This window comes from Balaenoptera physalus (genome assembly GCF_965194825.1).
Source record: "Balaenoptera physalus genome assembly, chromosome: 8".
Lineage (NCBI taxonomy): Eukaryota > Metazoa > Chordata > Mammalia > Artiodactyla > Balaenopteridae > Balaenoptera > Balaenoptera physalus.
In genome coordinates this window covers 91,788,637-91,812,303 of record NC_138887.1, presented here as the reverse complement: position 1 = coordinate 91,812,303, position 23,667 = coordinate 91,788,637, and the positions used below count along the sequence as shown (strand labels likewise).

The 23,667-nt window shown below is 39.3% G+C and overlaps 1 protein-coding gene across 3 annotated transcripts in view; it reads left to right on the top strand.

Moving 5' to 3' along the window:
* The window catches only part of CTTNBP2 (cortactin binding protein 2), a 156,072-nt gene that overhangs the window by 82,382 nt on the left and 50,023 nt on the right, over positions 1-23,667 (top strand). For 2 of the 3 annotated variants that reach the window (XM_082472240.1, XM_082472238.1), the window contains 4 exons: positions 6,452-6,602; positions 9,647-9,898; positions 19,713-19,830; positions 23,241-23,516. In XM_082472240.1, the coding sequence (XP_082328366.1) occupies positions 6,452-6,602; positions 9,647-9,898; positions 19,713-19,830; positions 23,241-23,516 (797 nt within the window). The remainder of the gene's footprint in view (positions 1-6,451; positions 6,603-9,646; positions 9,899-19,712; positions 19,831-23,240; positions 23,517-23,667) is intronic. The other variant, XM_082472239.1, reaches the window with a different exon arrangement.

Genomic DNA, 23,667 nt, shown 5'->3' with positions numbered 1-23,667 from the left:
TGTGCTTCGTGGCCATCTGTATGTCTTCTTTGGAGAAATGTCTATTTAGGTCTTCTGCCCGTTTTTGGATTGAGTTGTTTGTTTCTTTAATATTGAGCTGCATGAGCTGTTTATATATTTTGGAGATTAATCCTTTGTTGATTCGTTTGCAAATATTTTCTCCCATTCTGAGGGTTGTCTTTTCGTCTTGTTTATGGTTTCCTTTGCTGTGCAAAAGCTTTGAAGTTTCATTAGGTCCCATTTGTTTATTTTTGTTTTTATTTCCATTACTCTAGGAGGTGGATCAAAAAAGATCTTGCTGTGATTTATGTCAAAGAGTGTTCTTCCCATGTTTTCCTCTAAGAGTTTTATAGTGTCCGATCTTACATTTAGGTCTCGATTCCATTTTGAGTTTATTTTTGTGTATGGTGTTAGGGAGTGTTCTAAGTTCATTCTTTTACATGTACCTGTCCAGTTTTCCCAGCACCACTTATTGAAAAGGCTGTCTTTTCTGCACTGTATATCTTTGCCTCCTTTGTCATAGATTAGTTGACCATAGGTGCGTGGGTTTATCTCTGGGCTTTCTATCTTGTTCCATTGATCTATGTTTCTGTTTTTGTACCAGTACCATATTGTCTTGATTACTGTAGCTTTGTAGTATAGTCTGAAGTCAGGGAGTCTGATTCCTCCAGCTCTGTTTTTTTCCCTCAAGACTGCTTTGGCTATTCAGGGTCTTTCGTGTCTCCATACAAATTTTAAGATTATTTGTTCTAGTGCTGTAAAAAATGCCATTGAAGTTTGATAGGGATTGCATTGAATCTGTAGATTACTTTGGGTAGTATAGTCATTTTCACAATATTGATTCTTCCAATCCAAGAACATGGTCTATCTCTCCATCTGTTGGTATCATCTTTAATTTCTTTCATCAGTGTCTTATAGTTTTCTGCATAGAGGTCTTTTGTCTCCCTATGTAGCTTTATTCCTAGGTATTTTATTCTTTTTGTTGCAATGGTAAATGGGAGTGTTTCCTTAATTTCTCTTTCAGATTTTTCATCATTAGTGTATAGGAATGCAAGAGATTGCTGTGCATTAATTTTGTATCCTGCACTTTACCAAATTGATTGATTAGCTCTAGTAGCTTTCTGGTGGCATTTTTAGGATTCTCTATGTATAGTATCATGTCATCTGCAAACAGTGACAGTTTTACTTCTTCTTTTCCAATTTGTATTCCTTTTATTTCTTTTTCTTCTCTGATTGCCATGGCTAGGACTTCCAAAACTATGTTGAATAATAGTGGTGAGAGTGGACATCCTTGTCTTGTTCCTGATCTTAGTGGAAATGCTTTCAATTTTTCACCACTGAGAATGATGTTTGTTGTGGGTTTGTCATATATGGCCTTTATTATGTTGAGGTAGGTTCCCTCTATGCCCACTTTCTGGAGAGTTTTTATCATAAATGGGTGTTGAATTTTGTCAAAAGCTTTTTCTGCATCTATTGAGATGATCATATGATTTTTGTTCTTCAATTTGTTAATATGGTGTATCACATTGATTGATTTACGTATATTGAAGAATCCTTGCATCCCTGGGATAAATCCCACTTGATCATGGTGTGTGATCCTATTAATGTGTTGTTGGATTCTGTTTGTTAGTATTTTGTTGAGGATTTTTGCATCTGTATTCATCAGTGATATTGGTCTGTAATTTTCTTTTTTTGTAGTATCTTTGTCTGGTTTTGGTATCAGGGTGATGGTGGCCTCATAGAATGAGTTTGGGAGTGTTCCTTCCTCTGCAATTTTTGGAAGAGTTTGAGAAGGATGGGTGTTAGCTCTTCTCTAAATGTTTGATAGAGTTCACCTGTGAAGCCATCTGGTCCTGGACTTTTGTTTGTTGGAAGATTTTTAATCACAGTTTCAATTTCATTATTGTGATTGATCTGTTCATATTTTTTATTTCTTCCTGGTTCAGTCTTGGAAGGTTATATCTTTCTGAGAATTTGTCCATTTCTTCCAGGTTGTCCATTTTATTGGCATAGAGTTGCTTGTAGTAGTCTCTTAGGATGCTTTGTATTTCTGCAGTGTCTGTTGTAACGTCTCCGTTTTCATTTCCGATTTTATTTATTTGAGTCCTCTTCCTCCTTTTCTTGATGAGTCTCGCTAATGGTTTATCAATTTTGTTTATCTTCTCAAAGAACCAGCTTTTAGTTTTATTGATCTTTGCTATTGTTTTCTTTGTTTCTATTTCATTTATTTCTGCTCTGATCGTTATGATTTCTTTCCTTCTGCTAACTTTGGGTTTTGTTTGTTCTTCTTTCTCCAGTTCCTTCAGGTGTAAGTTTAGATTGTTTATTTGAGATTTTTCTTGTTTCTTGAGGTAGGTTTGTATAGCTATAAACTTCCCTCTTAGAACTGCTTTTGCTGCATCCATGGGTTTTGGGTCGTCGTGTTTTCATTGTCATTTGTCTCTAGGTATTTTTTGATTTCCTCTTTAATTTCTTCAGTGATCTCTTGGTTATTTAGTAACGTATTGTTTAGCCTCCATGTGTTTGTGTTTTTTACGTTTTTTTCCTTGTAATTGGTTTCTAATCTCATAGCGTTGTGGTCAGAAAAGATGCTTGATATAATTTCAGTTTTCTTAAATTTACTGAGGCTTGATTTGTGACCCAGGATGTGATCTATCCTGGAGAGTGTTCCGTGCGCACTTGGAAGAAAGTGTAATCTGCTGTTTTTGGATGGAATGGCCTATAAATATCAATTAAATCTATCTGGTCTGTTGTGTCATTTAAAGCTTCTGTTTCATTATTTATTTTCATTTTGGATGATGTGTCCATTGGTGTAAGTGAGGTGTTAAAGTCCCCCACTATTATTGTGTTACTGTCGATTTCCTCTTTTAGAGCTGTTAGCAGTTGCCTTATGTATTGAGGTGCTGCTATGTTGGGTGCATATATATTTATAATTGTTATATCTTCTTCTTGGATTGACTCCTTGATCATTATGTAGTGTCCTTCTTTGTCTCTTATAATAGTCTTTATTTTAAAGTCTATTTTGTCTGATATGAGAATTGCTACTCCAGCTTTCGTTTGATTTCCATTTGCATGGAATATCTTTTTCCATCCCCTCACTTTCAGTCTGTATGTGTCCCTAGGTCTGAAGTGGGTCTCTTGTAGACAGCATATATATGGGTCTTGTTTTTGTATCCATTCAGCAAGCCTATGTCTTTTGGTTGGAGCATTTAATCCATTTACATTTAAGGTAATTATCAATATGTATGTTCCTATGACCATTTTCTTAATTGTTTTGGGTTTGTTTTTGTAGGTCCCTTTCTTCTCTTGTGTTTCCCACTTAGAGAAGTTCCTTTAGCATTTGTTGTAAAGCTGGTTTGGTGGTGCTGAATTCTCTTAGCTTTTGTTTGTCTGTAAAGCTTTTGATTTCTCCATCAAATCTGAATGAGATCCTTGCTGGGTAGAGTAATCTTGGTTGTAGGTTCTTCCCTTTCATCACTTTAAGTATATCATGTCACTCCCTTCTGTCTTGTAGAGTTTCTGCTGAGAAATCAGCTGTTAACCTTATGGGAGTTCTCTTGTATGTTATTTGTTGTTTTTCCCTTGCTGCTTTCAATAATTTTTCTGTGTCTTTAATTTTTGCCAATTTGGTTACTATGTGTCTTGGCGTTTTTCTTCTTGGATTTATCCTGTATGGGACTCTCTGCGCTTCCTGGACTTGGGTTGCTATTTCCTTTCCCATGTTAGGGAAGTTATCGACTATAGTCTCTTCAGATATTTTCTCTGGTCCTTTCTCTCTCTCTTCTCCTTCTGGGACCCCTATAATGCGAATGTTGTTGCGTTTATTGTTGTCCCAGAGGTCTCTTAGGCTGTCTTCATTTCTTTTCATTCTTTTTTCTTTATTCTGTTCCATAGCAGTGAATTCCACCATTCTGTCTTGCAGGTCACTTATCCGTTCTTCTTCCTCAGATATTCTGCTGTTGATTCCTTCTAGTGTAGTTTTCATTTCAGTTATTGTATCGTTCATCTCTGTTTGTTTGTTCTTTAATTCTTCTAGGTCTTTGTTAAATATTTCTTGCATCTTCTCGATCTTTGCCTTCATTCTTTTTCCGAGGTCCTAGATCATCTCTGCTATCATTATTCTGAATTCTTTTTCTGGAAGGTTGCCTATCTCCACTTCATTTAGTTGTTTTTCTGGGGTTTTATGTTGTTCCTTCATCTGGTACATAGCCCTCTGCCTTTTCATCTTGTCTATCTTCCTGTGGATGTGGTTTTTGTTCCACAGGCTGCAGGACTGTAGTTCTCCTTGCTTTTGCTGTCTGCCCTCTGGTGGATGAGGCTATCTAAGAGGCTTGTGTAAGTTCCCTAAATTTGCTCTTCTTAATAATAGATGGTTGTATATGAGGGAAATGAAGAAGAGGAATATGCTGTTTCCAAACTTCATGTGAATGAACTTAGTTCCGAAGAAGAAGATTATTTTTAGCATATCAGCATAAAGTCATCCCTCCTGTCTATGGGGGATTGGTTCCAGGACCTCCTACAGATACCAAAATCGAGGATGCTCTAAGTCCGTTATATAAAATGGTGCAGTATTTGCATATAACCCACGCACGTCCTCCCGTATACTTTAAACCATCTTTAGGTTACTTATAATACCTAATACAATGTAAATGCTATGTAAATAGCTGCGAGCATGTGGTAAGTTCAGGTTTTGCTTTTTGCAACTTCCTAGGATTTTTTTCTAAGTATTTTCCATCTGGGGTTGGTTGAATCCACAGATGTGAAACCTGCAGATATGGATGGCCGACTGTGTATGTGGTTATATAACGGATTGTTAAACAGTTTGCTGTTCACTATTTTCCACCATGCAACCCCAAAACCTTTTTTATGTGCGATGGCATTAAAAGTAAAACAGAATTATATTAATTGTAATACTCTTAACTTCCTACTGGCAGTTTATTCAGTATTAAATCCCAGTTATTCGCTTTGCTTTATCATTAAAAAAAAAATTGAAGCAAAACTTACATACTGAAAGAAATGAGAGCACAAAACCAAAAAGAGCCTATCAAGTAAAATATATGTAAGTTTAGCAGTGATTTCTTCAGTAGCTTAATAAGTCAGTTGACTATAGATATAACTTTCTAAAATCAAGTCATATTTTAATAATAGAATATAGCTAAATTGCTTTATTTGCCTGTGATGAAATGGCAGGCTCTGGAGAATGAAAGCTGTGTTCAACTTTTTTATTTTACCATCCCAATAGAAATGTTTCCTTTAAAAAATCTCAGAATTCTTGAAATACGGGTTTTACATTTTACACTAATGTTACTAGTCATAAAGGTAAATTTTTTAAAATTCAAAATGCATCCATAAAGTGCAGTATTTTTTTTTTTTTCTGCGTGTCTAACATATCTCATCACCCTGAGTTTATTGTTGAGCATCAGAGCTATTGATTTTGCTGGTACTTTTTGCATGTATCCTAAGTCCTCCAAGAGAGATTCTTCTTCTGGGCTATACTTTTACCTTTACTGCCAGCAGGCAATCTGTAGGGCCACTTGCTTGGATAGTATAACAGTCATGGGAACAGAGGCATGGATGGGTTTGCAAAAAAGGAGAACCCTGGGGAAATGCAGGGGCTTGATTAATTTAAATGTGTATTAGATACACATCAGTATGTAACTTATTTTAAAAATATGCATAAACAAACCAAATGTTGCCAAGGGAAGCCAAGAAAAAACATGCATCTGAGCAAAGAAACAAAGATGTGAGTTCCTTCTTAATTTGATGATTTATCACTCTTTTTTAAGTTTATTCTCATCTAATTTTGCAAACTGAAGTTAGTTCCTAAGTGCCGTGAAGTCTTGAATTTACCTCATTGCTTTCCTTCTTGATTCTCAGGGCAATGTGTTTCTGCTTAGCTGTGTCTTTTTCCTCATAAACTAGCCCCTCTTCAGGAGACAGGACAGCCTCTGCTGTCTTTTCTCCCCAAGATGGCCCTTTTCTGTCTCCGTACTGCCTTTTATAGTGGAGGCAAATGGTGCCCTGCTGTCTGTGCTATTTATAATTATTTTCTCAAGTGGAAATCTCAGAATGACTCAGCCGCCTGACTTTTTTCAAGGTTCAAACTATTTTGAACCACAAATAATATATATGTCAAGCACAGTTAAACATATTCCAAGGACTCTACTTTCACAATTTGGTTGCAGAGAACTGTCATAAACCACGTATTCACACTTGATCAAAGCTGCTATTTTAAATTTTCATGGGAGTAGTTAAAATACATCTTCCAGCCTTGTTAAAAGCAGTATCTATATAATAAGACCAGGAATAATTGATACCTATATTTAATAATTCATGTAAATAAAGATGCAGAATCGCTCTAGCATTATTTTCTCTATTTAATATCTTGGTCAGGTGGTACTTCAGAAGTCAAACCCAGTTTGTATGTAATTAATCATAATCTTGCATTTAGGTGTGTAGAATTATTAATTGCATATGATGCTAATATTAATCATGCTGCTGATGGAGGACAGACACCTCTATACCTGGCCTGTAAAAATGGAAATAAAGAATGTATTCAACTCTTGTTGGAAGCTGGAACTGACCGAAGTGTAAAAACCAGAGTGAGTACCTGTATGTTGGGTTTTGTCCTATAATTTACAATATGTCTGCAAACTCTACAGCTCGAAAAGTAAAATCAGTTAAAATACAGGTTGCTTTGTTTTGTTTTGCTTTGAGGATATTGGATAAGGACATTGTCTTACCTGTTGCAGCATCTGATTATTAGAAGCTTGTTCATTAGCCTTTCTTTTTAAAGGTAGTTGGTGTAGTGCCTGGGAATTGTAAGCAATGGACAAAGGTCAGCGGTCATCGAGGTCGTCTTCACTATCCACAGTAGTGCTCATTTGTAGTATGTGTAAACAGGAGGGAGTTTGTGGCAAGACAGTGCCCATTGCCAGCACTTAGAGGAAGGTTATTTGTGCTCACTGTTCCTCCCACGACTGATGTTTGTTGTTGCTAAGATTATGCAACACCTCACAGAGTTCAAGGTCATTGTCTAATTTGAGTCAGAACTTGAAGCACTGTGTGTGGAAACCCACTATGGAGCCCAACAGGCTGAGGTAGCTGTTGACTCCGTCCCACACAGATCTGATACCGCCTGTACAGGGTGCCCAGGTGAAGTCAGGGATTTAGAAACTGAAGAAATTTGGAGTCTGATCCACAGAAGAGTCCTTGGATAATACTTCTGGCTCAGCAACACAGAAATGCATTTGAAACAAACTTCTCAATTCAGCTTCCCAAACTGGTCTTCATCAACCTATCATGATAGATTTAAAGACCAAGAAATCAGCCTTCGTACACTGACGTGCATTTCTCCAATGGGGACCCATCTATGGACTGGTGGGTTTAATGGAGCCCTCTCTTCACTGGGATCAGGAAGTTTTGTTTTTTTTTTTGCAGCTTCCCAGAATGTGAAAAGTGTAATAATCACCAACCTCCAGGATATTCCTGATGAAAGACAAGTGTAGACATCTTAATCTCCAAAGGTTATCTGAACCTTGGATCTCTTCTGTTTAAATAGAGAATTGACTATACTCTGCATCCATTTCATAGGAAACACCCTTAAAATTTTCTAGGATAAAAAGGTGCATTACCTACTTTAAGGTCACTCTTAGATCTTGGATTTTCTTAATTTCTCAAAAGGAAACAAACAGTTAATGGTATAACCAGAGATATAAGCTAGGTATAGACATTTTCCATTGAGTCCTATTGCAAGGGCTTTTTTTCTTTAATTTCCTTTCTATTTATTTTTTGAAAATCTGAGAAAATAGTCCAGATTCATGTTGTTTTATATATTTTATTTAAGAAATCTGTGGTATTACACATATTCATTATAAAATTCTACCTTGCATATGAAAAAGGAACAAATTTTAGATCATTATCTGAATGAAAAATAAGTAGTTCAACAAAAAAAGTCACATCCTATATGTTAGAGAACACAGAAATCCATGCTCTCAAGCTAGTTGTTGATAAACTGAATGAAATCGTTAGAAGTACAGAGGCTCCAAAGTACAGAGGTAAATAGCATAATTGATAAAGGACCTTAAGGGAATAATTATTTCTCATGACTTTTAATGAGAAATCAAAGGAGAATGAAAGATTTTAAGTTTTTCAGAAATAACTGCCTGGCCTTTGTAATATAAATTAAGGAAGGTCAAGAGCACTAACACTCTGGTGCCTAATCAAGGCTGATACCCATGTAAAGGTACCTACAGCCCAACAAAGAACAAGCCAGGAAACACTTTATTTGCCTGGGGTACAGCGGAGGACTATATGGTATTCCGGCGACTGCCCAGCCATGGTCTGCTGTTAGCCCAAGTCGATTCCCTTGATAGGAAGTACAGAACCAGAGAAAAAGCCACATCATTCAATGAGCGCTTTAGCAAATGATCAGATGACTCAGTCTAAATGTAGATGGTTACCATTTATTGTCTGTTTTTCTCCCTGTCTTCTACCCCGTTATTTTTTTTTTAAGTGTACTGTAACTCACTGAAAAAATATTTAGTGTAGCTGTATGAAATACCAAATGAAAGAAATAAGCCAAAGGGAAAATAAAATGAAGCCAAAATATGTATCACCGAAATAATTCTCAATTCTTTTATGAAAGTCTTAAAAATCTAATGAAGGTGGATACCTGAGTAGAAGGCAGACCTATCTTTATATAATGAGAGACTACAGAGGGGATCAGGATTTCCCCTAGAATAGTGTTTGTCAAACTTTAGTGCAGCAGAGTTGCCCAGAGGGCTGTTAAAACGGATTGCGGGGCCCCAACCTTGAGGTTTCTGATTCAGTAGGTCTGGGATGAGGCTCAACAATTTACATTTCTAACAAGTTCACAGGTGGTGCTTATGCTGCTGGTCAGGGGACCACACTTGGAGAACCACTATCCCAGAAAAGAGTTGTGAGTCTGCTCTAGCAACCAGCTAAGTGGACGGTTGAGGCTTCAAAGTATTATAATATGTTCTCGAGAAAGGGCCCAAGCATTTTAGTTGGAACATTTTCTAAGCTTGCATTTATCAATATCCAGCTGCAGTCACAGAGAGCTTCATAGAGGCTGATAGGTATCTCATGAAGTTACTTGACTTTGTTTTTCCTTTATGTCTGCCGTTTCCCTGGTATCTAGAATCTTTCCTTCTGAAATCAGTGGCGTAAAATTTTAAGATACCTAGAATTAGGACTCTTCCCTGTAAGTTAAACTGGCTTATAACAGCATTCATTTAGTACAGTACTGATAACTTTATACTTGCATATACATTTTTAAAAATCTTTATGCTAAAGTTCATTCTCTTTCATAATATTAAATTGAGATTTTGTTTAACCATATATAATGCTTAGTTACCATCCTGGGCAGTACCTGTTCACTCCAAATGGTCAACTGTTAAGAGGAAATTCTTACCAAATAGCAAACATGAGTCATAGCAATGGAAAATACACTAATTGGCAGTGGTCTGAGAACTTAGCTCATCTATGATATTCAGGACCGGAAGCCTGCTTTTCCCAGCTCAGTGGTCCATGCCCAAGAACATTTAGAGGTGAACTTTAAATAACGCAGTTCTCAACATTGATGTTGTAATCAACCCTTTCCCCCTGGTCGTTTTATTTTCAGGATGGCTGGACACCAGTTCATGCAGCTGTGGACACTGGTAATGTGGACAGCCTCAAGCTTCTTATGTACCATAGGGCCCTAGCTCATGGAAACTCGTTGCATGAGGAGCCCGAGTCGGGCGTCTTTGACTTGGACGGAGGAGAAGAGAGTCGTGAGGGCACATCCAAGCCTGTTGTTCCTGCAGACCTCATCAACCACGCCGACAGCAAAGGCTGGACTGCTGCCCATATTGCTGCTTCAAAAGGTTTTAAGGTGTGTCTGGTAGCAGCTGGCCTCATTACACAGTTGCAATTTGATGAGTGGCGAAGTTGTCTGCTATTGACTGAGTGTGTTTCACCTGAATAATTGGGGACTGAGCAGTACCATTGCAGGAGATGATCCGCTTCCAATAAGAACCAACTTTTTTTGTCCAGCAGATATTTACGGTCAAGCGTATATGAGACTTAATCACAAAAATGAGTTTGGAGTTTGTTAACAAATGTGGGAGTAATTCCGACATTTTGTCTCATGTCAGATTAGAGGAAAAGTTGGATATTGATTGAGTCCACAGGGTTGTTTGATTCCGTACCAAGACCATGCCATGAGTTGGAGGGCCAGGATTCAAGTACACATGCCCTGTACTCTGAACTCCCTCACTAGCCCTACCTGTGCTGTCTTATGATACATAAGAGGGCATTCTAGATTTCACTCATCAGAAGAGAGAAAGATTCTGATTATTAAGGAAATAACATGAAATAGTAAGCCATCCATTCATGCTTCTTTTTCTATTTAAATCACTTTAGCAATAATATTGCTTTAACAATGAAAATCTATCAGGTAGCTCCTGAGTGCAAGGCATTGTGTAAGCTAACATTTGCAGGAATCATTTATGCAATTAGTTAACTCCTAGTTCAGGGGCAAGGGTGCAAGATACAAGACAAGTGTAGGATAAGAGAAGCTCAAAAAATTTAAAACAAGGGTAATAGACACGTGGTTGGAACAGTACAAAAATGCAAATTTTTATTTTTTGGAAGAGAGAATGCACGTATTTCAGAGAGCAGAGTTGCGGAATATTAGGCTAGGGAAGGGCTCATTCTGGAGGAGATGGAAACGATTTTGGCCTTGCAGGGTGGGTTAAATTTGTCACTCATCACTGGAGAGGAGAGTAGTTCAGATGGAGAGAGCAGTAGGAACAGACCAGAAGTAGGGAGGTGGGTAACAGCTCCAATTGAGCTAATGAAGAGCAGTGAGAAGTTTCACAGTATGGCACCGGCCTTCAGTGATGTATTAAGAAGTTTGAGCTTTATTTACTAGTCAGAGTAAAACCATTGAAAGGTTTTGTACAAAGGAGCAAAAGAATCAGCTCTGTAGTTTAGATTGATTGACTTAGCAATAACATTTAGAAGACTGGGGATTATGAAAACATTGGTGGCAGGGGAGAGACTAGGTGAAAGATGATGGGAGTGGTAGAAATAATAAGAGAGATCACAGAGTACACATGTCCAAGAACTGAAGACAGATTAGATACAGGAAATGAGCGAGCTAAATAGAAGGATCATAGTGACATTCCCAGAAAGAGGAAAGGAGAGGCGTCATTGTGATCAAGGAGATAGAATGTGGATTTAAGCATGCTGAATTTAATTCTGGGATGTGTTCAACCAGATGGAGATATCTGGAAATAGCTAGAAATGTGCATTTGGAGCTCTCAGTTGGGTAACTTCCTGTTGTTGTGATCTAGAGCAGAAGCTGTTCATTTTGGACTTTGGGTTTTTTTTAAAACTAGTGAGAAAAAGGCATGATTCAGTTCAACGTGGAGGTATTGCTTGCTAGTAGTAGTTTACTCCTATTTTATCCTTAAAAAAAAAACCTACAGAAATTCTGTGAACTTGATATATATATATTGGTTTGAATGGAAGGCAGTGACATTTGACATAAAAGTGTTTGGAAGACAAAGATGGAAAATATGAAAGCTTAAATTTGAAAGTGCATAGTTAATCTAAGACAGTGAATCTCATTTGATGGAGGAAAGGTGCATGGAAGGGGTAGTTCTCAACTTACCTCCCCCTTCAGGCAAATCTGAGGATAATGCAAGAGGTTACTGACAGTGGTAGGTTGTTCATGCACTCAACCTGAAGGCAAAAAAAAAAAAGGCAAAACAAAAAACAAAACCTGAGCATCACTGATCTAGAATGTTCAGCCACTGAGCCTCTGAGAGAGGCTAGGCAGAGAGAGTAGCCCACGCTCCAGGGCGAGTTACCCTGCAGGGTGGGGGGCTTGTGTTGCCACTCAGCTCCTTCGTTATGAACTCCTCGTAAGTCCTGGTGTTTTCATAGCCGAGGATGGCGTCTTCATGGCTTCCCAGGCCCCTGGCAACGTGGATGCTCTGTCATCATTGAGTAAAGGGAAATAGGATTTCTTTCTCGCATGTAATATGACTCCCTCTGTATTCTCTTATGTTAAGAAGCTTAAGATAAATTTTGAACAAGAAGAGAGAGATTTTAGAAAGTGAGCGTGACTGACAACATCCACACACTGCAAAGAAAAATAAGAAAATAATAGATTTTTTTTTTTTGCCCTCGAGTAGATATGTCATCTTCCAGGCTAACCTCTTCATTTTATGGTTAGGATATTTAAACCCTGGAGGGATTAATAGATAGAAGTTGGAAATGAAGCCCAGAATGCCTGGTTTCATTACTTGTGCGGCCTGCCTTCCTAGTCAGTCGTGGGTATTGGAAAATATTTTTCATCCTTTGCCTGATACAGTGTTTATATCCTGGCTGACTCCATAGAGGTAATCCATTCACAGCTAAGTTGCTAAGACCAGTTTTCTGAAAAAATAAATTGCAATTCTGAGTTAATCATTGTGTGGGTGAAGAGGTTCTACACTGACCACAAGTAGAGCTTAAAAGATGTATTTTTTTTCTCTTTGCAGTAGCATATATGTGTCCAATCCACATAAGGTAGTAGTACCATTGTTACCCAAGAAGATGACTTCAGTTTCCACGTGTTTTTCAATGTAAAAAAAAAGTGGGATTTCAGAGCTTGAAGACACGTAGCTCATCTAGTCCAGCTGCCTTGCCTTGCAGATGAAAAAATTACGTTTTGGGAAATAGTGTAACTAACTCCCCAAGGTCAATTCATAGAAGACCAGATTCCCAAGTCAGTCCTTTTTCCACTTAGTTCTTGGTCTTTTTCCCAATGTTTAAGCAATGTATGCAAATCACCATTTAGTGTTTGGTAACAAGAGTAGCTCTCTCTAAAGCTGGTCTGTGACTGCTCCGAAGTTGAACTCGTCACTGAGGATAAACTTGTTTTCATCACTTAGGGTGAGTGGATAGAAGAGTTTCTTAGTGAAACTCTGTGTTCTGTCATGAGAACTCTGACATGGCAAGTTCCTGCCGCAGAAATAGATTAGGGAGAGTGTCTGGATTTGAGCCGCTAGTTGTTGAAGCTCTCGTACAAACAGATTCTTTATTTGGGGGATTATGTGTTTTGAGTAGATGATAATTCTAGCTTACGTATTGCCCAAGCCAGGGGCTTCCTGTCACTCATGCTCTTACTCAGCCTTTCTGGGTTGTTTAACGTGTTGACTCTAATGCAGACTCCTCCTCATCTTCTAGAACACTGCTCCTTCCTCGCTTCCCTTCAGAATTTGTTGACCAGGCTTTCTCTTTGTTTTTCTGGTTTTTCTCTTTTGTTTTTTAACCCTCAGCAACTCCCATGCTCCTTCCTAGCTGCCTAGTCCTATTTTTAAGAGTTTATCTAGTCTTTCAACTTTAACTGTGGCTTCTACAGTACCTCTTCCCAAACCCAGATCTCACACCTGGCTTTTTACCTGTCTTCCAGCCATTTATTTCCACCATCCTAGAGGTCATCTCTAGGCAGGCCCACAGTCCTCTGGTCAGGCAGTGGCCTTCTTGTTGCCATCTTTACGCCATCCTCACAGTGTGTAGGGACCGTGGACTGACGGATGCATTTTTAGCTCTTAGCCAGGCGAGTGTCAGGCATTCCCTCCCACACTCCAGCATCCACCTGACTGGATAGTCTGCAGGCGGTATGTGTCTTAAGCACAGAGGCCCACATGGAGCCCCAAGATTTAGATTTCCTCTCCCTAGGTCATGACTGCAAAGAGAAAAAAAATGATAGGAGTCCCTAAGTTTCTTCCTTGTCACAGAGTTGGGTAGCTGGCTAGGAGAAGACACAGACAGGATAACCTGTGAGGTTGGACCAAGTCTTTGGGACTAGATGATAAATAGAAATCTGTGCTTTTGATTCTCTGTGATAATTTTTTCCCCTTAATTTTTATAAAATTATTTTCGAAAAAGTCAGACTGTGTGTAGATAAAGGGAAGGCTATTTTTTAAAACTCTCATTCCAGAATGTTCAGTGCAGAGTATTGCATCCTTGCTTAATTTGAACAGCAATGACTCACAGAATCCTAAAGGATTCTCACATAAACTTGGCCAACCAGAGCCTTGCTCCACCCCTCACCCAAGACATACACTTTCTGGTGTTTTCCACTAACACCTTTCATGGGTCTGGTTTTGACCCTTTTTCTCCTCCAGCTCTCTACTTTCCCCCTTGAATGATCTTTTTGGTCTCCAGAATATAATCTATAGAGATTCCAAAATCTTCTCTCTAGCCCACCTAACCATGTCCTGAGTCCATTCAGGAAGGTCTTATCCAGGATGCCCACGGTTTTACAGGGCATCTCCTTGATAACCCAGTTGGCCCAGTACAGTCCTTGTTTATGCCCGTCATCCCAATGTAACCATTAACAGTGCCCCTTTTTACTCTTAAAAGTGTCCCAGTTTAGCCAATTATATGGTAACCCTATTGATGACCATATTCATGTTTACTTCCACCGAACAGCTCCATGAGGGTGCATGCCTGGGCTCCCGTGTTTAGGCTGCATCTCTTGTTCCTCCTCTCTTAATCCACTAACATCACCTGACATTTCTGTTTATTGCTCCATCTCCCTAAGATAATGAATTCAAATGATTGATAAAACTCTAGATTTTATTCCCTTGTAAATGAACGTGTAAACAAAGGGAAGGCTATTTTTTTAAATGTCCCTTGGGGAGCCCTCATCACGGGCTGTCTGGACTTGTGTAGGCCCTGCTGTGATCTCCTCATCTCCAGTCTCTCCAGCTCCTTTACACTGTCTTGAGAGGGGCCTTCCTAACAGGAAGTTGGTCATGTAATTTACCTTTTGTCTTTACAAGGATAAGTGACCTTTCTGTCGCTTCAAGGATAAGTGCCAGATCTTTACATGACAGACAAGTCCCGCCCAGATCTGGCCTCAGCCTCCCTCCACAAGCACACTTGTCTCCTTTCCTCATGCACTCTCTGCTCTAACCCTGCACCGCTGGCTGCTGTGCAGACATCCTGTGCTGTCTCTTCTCTCCCTGCCTTTGCATCTGCTTGTCTGATTACCTCAAATGGCCTCTACCGTCCTGACCCCTCCCTGCCTGGGAAACATTTCAGCTTAAGTCTTGGCTTCCAGGAGTTCATTGGTCCCCAGAGCACCTCTTCACACTTCACTTAGGGAGCTTGTTCTTTACTGTGATTATTTGTATGCCTCCCTCCCTTTCCACCTCCTCCAAAAAATCACTTTTCATCATTGTGTATATTGTGCTCAGCAGTCTCTGGCCCACAGGTACTAAATGTTTGTTGAATCAGTGAGTGAATGGGCTATTTTATGAGCGTTCTCTCTTAACTGGTCTCCTTTCTGCCACTCTCTTTTTCTGTATGTCTTCCAAATGCACCAGTTGGTTTTCAGAACTGAGCTGATCGTGGCACTTCCTACCCGAACATATCCTCATGCCTCCAGAAAGACATCCAAGCTCCCTAGCACTCAGCCCTGCACGGCTGACTCTAGCTATGTTCATCTCACCCCTAAGTCTCCCTGCTTCCTCATGCTGTTATTTCCCATGGCGATAGCCTCCATCTCCCCTGCCCTGCAAAACAGTGAGCACACCCACACCCCAGGTTGTTCCCAGCAAGTGTGCCAGACCCCACCGGTGCATTTGCAGACTGCTTTCCCTCCCACTGCCTCTGCCCAATGTCAGACCCTCAGCTCCCTGCCCTGACTAGGATCTTATCTCTAGCTCTTTGGACTTGGGGTTTCAACTTAGTCTCCCTGGCACTGGTACCTTGCTTCTCAGCTCTCAGAGGCCCCTGGCAGAGGTGGTTCATTGTCCCTCAACATCTTTTCTACCCTCCTCTACAATAACGGACCTCTCAGAGTTCAGCTGGGCTCATGACCACCCAAAATAAAGACTGCGTTCTCCAGCCTCCGTAGCAGGTGACCATGGACATCTACCTAAGTTCTGGAGATTGGGATGTGAGTGGAAGCAAGAAGCTGAAGCCTAAGCCACTGCTTTTTGAAGTCTCTGCTCTAGGGAATTCCCTGGTGGTCCAGCGGTTAGGGCTTCACGGTTTCACTGCTGAGGGCCCGGGTTCGATCCCTGGTCGGGGAACTTAGATCCCTCAGCTGTGCGGCGTGACCAAAAATAATAATAAATTTAAAAATAAAGTCTCTGCTCTAGCACATGTACCTGTATCATAGTCGTGACCAAAAATAATAATAAATTTAAAAATAAAGTCTCTGCTCTAGCACATGTATCTGTATCATAGTTAAAAGCACTTTGATTTAGACTCATTCATCTAGACCTCTTGCCCTGCATCACTTGGAACAGCCGGCCCACTTTAGGTCCCCTGAGAATCCATTTCCAGAAGAAGCAACTAGCATCACAGCATTTGTTCTCTTCACTCGAATCCCACCCTTCAAGGAGAGAGCTTAGACTCTTTTCTCTACCTTTCCCACCTCCTCCTCCTCCACTTAGTAAAACTTTGCTCCTCACTTCAACAGCCCCCTTTTCTGGGCACATTTTCCCCGTAGCTCTTGACTATACTTTGCATTTCTGCCAGAGAAGCAGAAACTGTTACAGTATTTGTTGTCACAACCCTGGGCTCTAACACAGTGCCTGGCACAGAGGTGCTTAGTATCTCTTTCATAAAGTTGTGAGGATGTGTGAGCACTAAATATTTGTGCTGTGTTGGAACAGTGCCTAGAGCTTAGTATGTGCTCCAGTAGTTATTGTAGCTGCTGCTGTTAAGTGTCAGTTGGGTAAAGTTTTCATCTTCCTTGTGTTCCCCATGGAGCCCAGCATAGTGCTGTGGAACTCACAGCTGTGACCCTGTTTGGATACGCGTTATCCTGCTATCTTTCCAACATTTCTTGCTTCCTTGTAGAGAAAGCTACTGCTTATGTTATTGCCTACTGACCTACCTGAGTGTAATAAAAATTATATACAACCCACTTTATAGGTGAGACTTAAAAGAATCTTGCAGATTTTGGTTGCATCTTTTATCATTTCTGTTTGTAATTTGAAGTACCATCACCTAGAATTATGATGTTTGCTGATGTGCTGTAATTCCTCACCACTTACCTGAATATTTGGGCTGTTTTCTAACTGGTGATGATTATGTTGATTATAACAAAAACAGCAGCTAATAAATATTGAGAACGTTTTACGTGCCAAGAATGTAAAAGCTTTTTACCCATCTTTTCATTTAAGTCATGTAACAGCCCTATGAAATACAGATATTTGAGACACAGATATGGAAACTGAGCAGGAAAAGGTTAAATGATTTACCAAAATTCATGGATAAAATCATTTATATTGGCAGGCTTAGACCTCCCCCACCCCCCAGTCTGTTTTGGCTCTTACCTGCTTTTGCTGCAAGTACTAACTTGCGTAATAAATGTATTATTTTTATCTCTTATCATCTGGGAATTCATAAAGTTTAGTGCTCAGATTGCATTCTACTTAAATCTTTCATTAGAGTTAATTTTATTAAATATCTTATATACTTACTGATTTTGTACAAATTAGTAATAACAATTGGATAAAAAATTTATGTATTTGACTTAGTTTTCAGTTCATTTCTTGGCTTAGTGATTTTTTTAAACCTGAACCCCAGACCCATGAAAGCTAGACTTTGATTACAATTGTTAGAGAAGATCCCTCCGACTTGAGCAGGAGCAGTGAGAAGCCAACATCCAAGTCAGTCCCTTTGCAGAAGACAGATTTTCTTGATTCAAAGGTCCTCTGGCTCGGTGGCTCCATTGTGCAGGTACCAAGACCTAGTTTCCCATCCCCCCAGCATCCGAAAAGAGTCCCTACATTGGCTTTGTCCTCAAACCAGCACTGGCTTCCTGTTCAAATTTCACTTAACTGGTGGTCTCAGCTTACTCTTTGTTTTTCTTTCTGACCCTTAGGGATTTCCTGTATTTCCTTGTGAACTCATGATTTAAAGTATATTTTGGGGCCAATATGAAGCAACTGGAACTCAAGTATACTCCTGGTGGGAGTAGAAATTGGTATAGCCACTTTTGAAAGCTCTTTGCAGTCTATACTAATACAGAACATGTGCATACCCCGTGACCCAGAACACCAACTCTGTACATATACCCAACAGAAATATGTACATGTGTCTGCCAAAGGACACGTACCAGAATGGCCAGAGTAGAACCCAAATGTCCACCAATAAGAAAATAGATGGGTAAATTGTGGTATATCCATACGATAGAATACCACCCAGTAATTTTAAAAGAGAACGAATTGAATTATAACTGTTCCTAACACATGGATGAATTTTACAGACATTACGTTGAATGAAAAGAAGCCAAATATAAAAGTGTATCTGAAAAAAAAAAAAAGAAAAAAAAAAGTGTATCTGTAACATGGTTCCATTTATATAAAATTCATAAATAGGCTAAACCAATCTCTGATCTTAGAAATCATAGTAGTAGCTACCTTTGGGGGGAGAGGGGAGGGGCTGGTGATTGAGATGGAACATTAAGGAGGCTTCCAGAGTGCTCCTTACACAAGTATGTTCACTTTGTGATAATTCTTCAAGCTGCACACTTATTTGTGTACTTTTCTATATGGATATTATACATCAGTGAGAAAAACATATGTTTTACAAAACAGAAAAAAAGTGTTTTACAGCACGATTAGAGAAAGCTGTTCAGACTGAGTAGTTTACTATGTTGTCAGAAGTGGAAGTCAGCCCAGAGCCTGTGTGTGTGTGTGTGTGTGTGTGTGTGTGTGTGTGTGTGTGTGTGTGTGTGTGTGTGTGTGTGTGTGTGTGTGTGTGTGTGTGTGTAGGGGAGCGAAGAGAAGGACAGTGCTTGTTTTGGTTGTTAGTTCCTTTTCATGGTTTCTGGTTTATTCAGTTTTGTGCTTACTGTGGTGGGAAATCAGACAAATCATGAAGTGGTAGAAGTTGAAATAGCAGAGTTCCTTGATAAATATCCTGATGTAATATCCTGCCATGCAGTTCCTTATTTGAAAATGTTTGCATATAAATTGTCTACCACTTTGAATTGAAAATTTTTTGAAAACTACGACCTTTCAGTTCATAGGTTAGTGATATTTTTTAAATGGAGATTTCCTGGAGCAACACAAGAAAAAACTGAAAAAGAGAGGGCACGTAACTTCAATATCTATTGAGAATGTTTTTCTAAAACCTCAGTCAACATGGTGTTCACACATATTTCTCAAATAAAAAAAGTAAGACAGTGTAAGATCTCAAATATATATTTGCTTACAAGGACTCTGGGACAGACTTGTTACAATTGGAGCCCAGCACTTGCATGACCAGGAAAGCAGTGCCTGATCTAGAAGATAGCAAGGTGCATCTGGTTGTAGCAGAAGTCTTTTTGCTTTATATTTCCAAATTACAGTAAAAGGATACTGTCTGCTGAAGTCTTTTTTCCTTAATTTCACTCTGCAAACTGAGTGCTTAGTAAGCTAATTTTTTTCTCCTGAAACCTAAGAGGCTGTTCTGTGGAGCAGTGTTTTGATCCTGTGAATCACATGTCAGTGAAGCACTGCTTGCTTTTCATTTGGAGACAGTGTTTAGATTAATCTGTGTATTTGGGTTGCTGGGAAAGAAAGAAGCTTTCTGGCTGAGAATTCCTGATTTGCTTGCTACAGGCAACTGAATTTTCCCTTGGAGTTTTCGCTTGAGTTTATTCACTTGGACGAGAGGTAATGGATTTCGTGTCTTTACAGAACTGCCTACAAGTCTTGTGTAGGCATGGAGGGCTGGAGCCGGAAAAAAGAGATAAGTGTAATCGGACTGCACACGATGTCGCCACTGATGACTGCAAGCACCTGCTGGAGAATCTGAGTGAGTGCCCTTTGCAGCTGCATTGCTCATCCTGCATCCACACTGCTGGGGCCTCTGGGACTGTGGGAAAGATATTAATGCAACTACAGTTTTCTCACTCTCTTCTTAACCTTCTTTGAACCCTAGCTGCTACAAAAAGACTTAATTGGTTATAAATGGGGTAATTATATTTTTCCACGTAGAATGGCTTTTTACAGAATTAGTTGTTGTTGAAATAATGCTAGGTCTTCCTTGTATTTGACTGACCTTGGACAGCTTTTAAATAATTATTGCTCTTTTCTTCTGACTTAGATTGTCTTTCTAGACATGAGACTAGGAAGCTATGAGAAATCATGGCCGTCTAGTGTGCTATTAGCTGATCATATGAATGTAGGCAGGCAGGTCAGTTTATCTCTCAATGTCTGGTTGCCTACCTGTCTAGGAAGATAATTGATGATCTTTTGGGTCCCTTCCATCTTTAAGAGTATATACTTCTCAACATGTGTGAAAAGTTCACTTGTGGGTTTATGCATAGGGAGTGCTAGATCAGATGAAATATTGTGACCTCTTATATCAGGATTATCACTCAGTCCATCCAGTCAGCCAGCTGTATCAGTAGTTGGATTTGAGCTAACATTCTAACATTGAGTCAGAAAATGAACAATAAACATAAGCAATAATTCATTGTATGGTATGTGAGATGGTAATACGTGCTATGGAAAAGACTAAGAGGGATGGGGAGTGAGAGGGTGGGTTTCAGTTTTTAAAACGATAGACAGGGTAGCCTCACTGATAAGACATCTGAGCAAACACTTGGAGGGGAGGAAGGGGCAGCTCTGTAGATCTCTCAGGTAAGAACTTTCCAGGCAGAGCATCAAGTGGACAGAGGCCCTAACAGGTAGCAGCATATCTGTTGTGTCTGAGGAACCGCAAGCAGGGCAGAGTGACTGGGTTATAATGAGTGAGGGGAGAAAAGTAGGAAAACAGGTCAGAGAAGTTGCAGGAGGGGATGGGGATTGAGCCTGATCTTACTGGAATTTGTAGGCCATTGTTGGGACTTAAGGTAAGCATTTCAGTGCTTGAGCTTACCAGTGACGGGACCTGGTGTACATTTTTTTTTAAAGAATTTTTGTCATTTTTAAATTCAGGAACATTGTAAGTATTCCTACCCTGTAAAAAAAAAAAGAAAAAAAAAAAGACATTTGTTAGCTATCATTTTATTTTATTTTTATTTTTTTTAGCTATCTCATTTTAAATTTTGCTTTTATCAACTTAGTAAACATAAGTGAGCTTCTAAATAACACAATATTGTAAATCAACTATATGCCAATAAAAAGTTTTTTAAAATAACTATTAAGAAAAGATAAAATCAAAGATATCTCATACTAATTGTAAAAGGCCAACCCTGGCAATGTTCCTAATTAAGAATGGTGTACGTTTTAATGGTATCTCTGGCTGCTTTGTCAAAAAGAAAAACTAGGAAGTCACAGGCCTAATGTTAGGCCATTAATGTAGTGTTCCAGGTGAGAGCCAGTAATGGCAGCTCAGTTCAGGACTGTAGTAAATGAGGACATTTCGGTTCTGGATATAGCCAAAGATGAGCCAACAGAACTTTCTGATGGGTTGGGTGTGAGGTACAAGAGAGGGGATTCATGGATAATTCCAAGGTTTTCAGTCTGAACAACTGGCAGGATGGCAACAGCTGGCAGGATGGCATTGCCATCAGCTGTCTAGGGGAAGGCTGTGGGTGAAGCAGATTTTGCTAACGAAGATCAGGAGTTATGTTTTGAATTATGAATTTGAGATGTCTGTTAGGGCATCTATGTAGGAGATGTCAAGTCAGCAAGAATTCTGGAGTGAGTATGAGCTGGATTTATAAATCTGAGAGTCAGCAGTCTAGAGATGGTATTTAAAGTCATGGGACTGTATGAGGTCTCAAAGGCAGTGAACACAGATAGAAAAACTAAGAGAAACAAGCCTTGCAAGACTCTGTCATTAAGAAATCTAGAAGAAGGGGAGGGACCAGCAAAGGAACAACATTAGAGGGTGACCAGTGAGGTGTGAGGAAATCCAGGAGGAGTGTATCAGAGAGCAGAGAGATTAGCTGTGTCACAAGCTGCTAAGTAACATGAAGACCAAAAATAAAATCTAGTTAGGTGATCAGTTAATGGAAAAAAGTCAGTTTAAGAAGAGGATCATAAAAATAACATATTTTTAAACATTTCATTTTAATTTAAAACACACCAAGTAATTGTTTCATCCATTTTTAGGTGAAGCTCTTTATATTGATATGGTTCTGCTGATTGAAGTGCCATGTATTCTTATTTGAACAAACCACATCTTTAATGCTTTGTCTGTGGTTTCTGTTGTTTGAGGACTTAAACATATTTATGAAGCAAACTAAAGGCAGTATCTGTCTAGAGATAATTAAATTTTTTTCTAATTTTATGTAGTTGTCTCATCCATATCTCACTAAAAACTTGTTTATAGCAACTCCTCTGTTCAGTCTCAAAAGTGTTCTAATTTTCATAGGAATAGTAACTCATTTCATCAGTATCTGGAATATTTAATTTACTAATTATAGTAATGAGTTCAACGGACATAGAAGATTTGGGATTAAACACAAGTGGCTCTTGGTAAGCATATAATTCAGTTCATGAAAACAAGTACACGGGGAGCTATCCACCTGGGAGGGGGCCCCAGTCAGCTGGTGTCACAGAGAGATTGGAAAGATCATTTTAAAAGCTTCTACTGCACTGTTCACCAGTTATCAAGTACTTACTAGTTCTTGTGAGATAGTGTGTTAAACAGATAATGTGTTAAACAAATAGTGTGTTAAATCCCTTCCAAACATGAGTTCATTTATTCTTCATAGCAACTCAGTTGTACGTTCCTTCCATTTTATGGAAGAAATTGGGGCATAGAGAGATCAAGGCCATCTACCAAGTACACGTGGCTAGTAGAAAGCTGACCCTGAGGCCCAGCCCAAAGTCTGTATGAGTCTGAAACCACTGTCCTAAGCACACTGACCTACGCAGCTGTAACCTGCCTTCTTCATGATGTTATCAATGAAGGTGAGGAGAAAAGGTGATATAGAGAGGTCAAGAGAGGGCTCTAGTTTTCTCAGATGCTTTTTGAAAGAATTTGAGAACCTTGCTGAAGGGAAAGAATCAAGGAAGTAGAACCGGCCAAAGAGACAAGGAAAGATAAACAGTTCAAGCAACATGGTTCCAAAGAAACTGTGAAGAGATGGGGAGACCAAAATTTACTCCAGTAGACAAATATTCAATTGATGATATTTAAAAAAAAATAGGATAGCTGCCCTTTGCTTTGTTTTTAAAATGTTTATATCTGTTTGTTTTATGTAAGATTTTTGCTGGTTTTTTTCCTGTCAGGATTTTTTCCCCCTAATTCTTTCATTCTTCCAACAGATGCTCTTAAAATACCCTTAAGGATTTCAGTGGGTGAGATTCAATCAGGCAACTACGGTGCCGACGATTTTGAATGTGAAAACACAATATGTGCTTTAAATATTCGCAAACAGACATCATGGGATGATTTTTCAAAAGCAGTGAGTCAAGCTCTGACAAATCATTTCCAAGCAATCTCTTCTGATGGATGGTGGAGTCTGGAAGACGTGACGTTTAATAGCACCACTGACTCTAGCATTGGCCTCGGTGCAAGCAGCGTGCGATCCATCACGTTAGGTATCAGCAGTCCTGCAATGAAGGGAAAGTTAAATTTCTGGGTTTATTTATGTTCATGGGCTCCCTAACCTGATACGTAGTTCACTGATTAAATACATTCAAAGCTCACTTGTGGCAGCTGCTGGTGCTGAAAAACTTGAGTATTCATAAT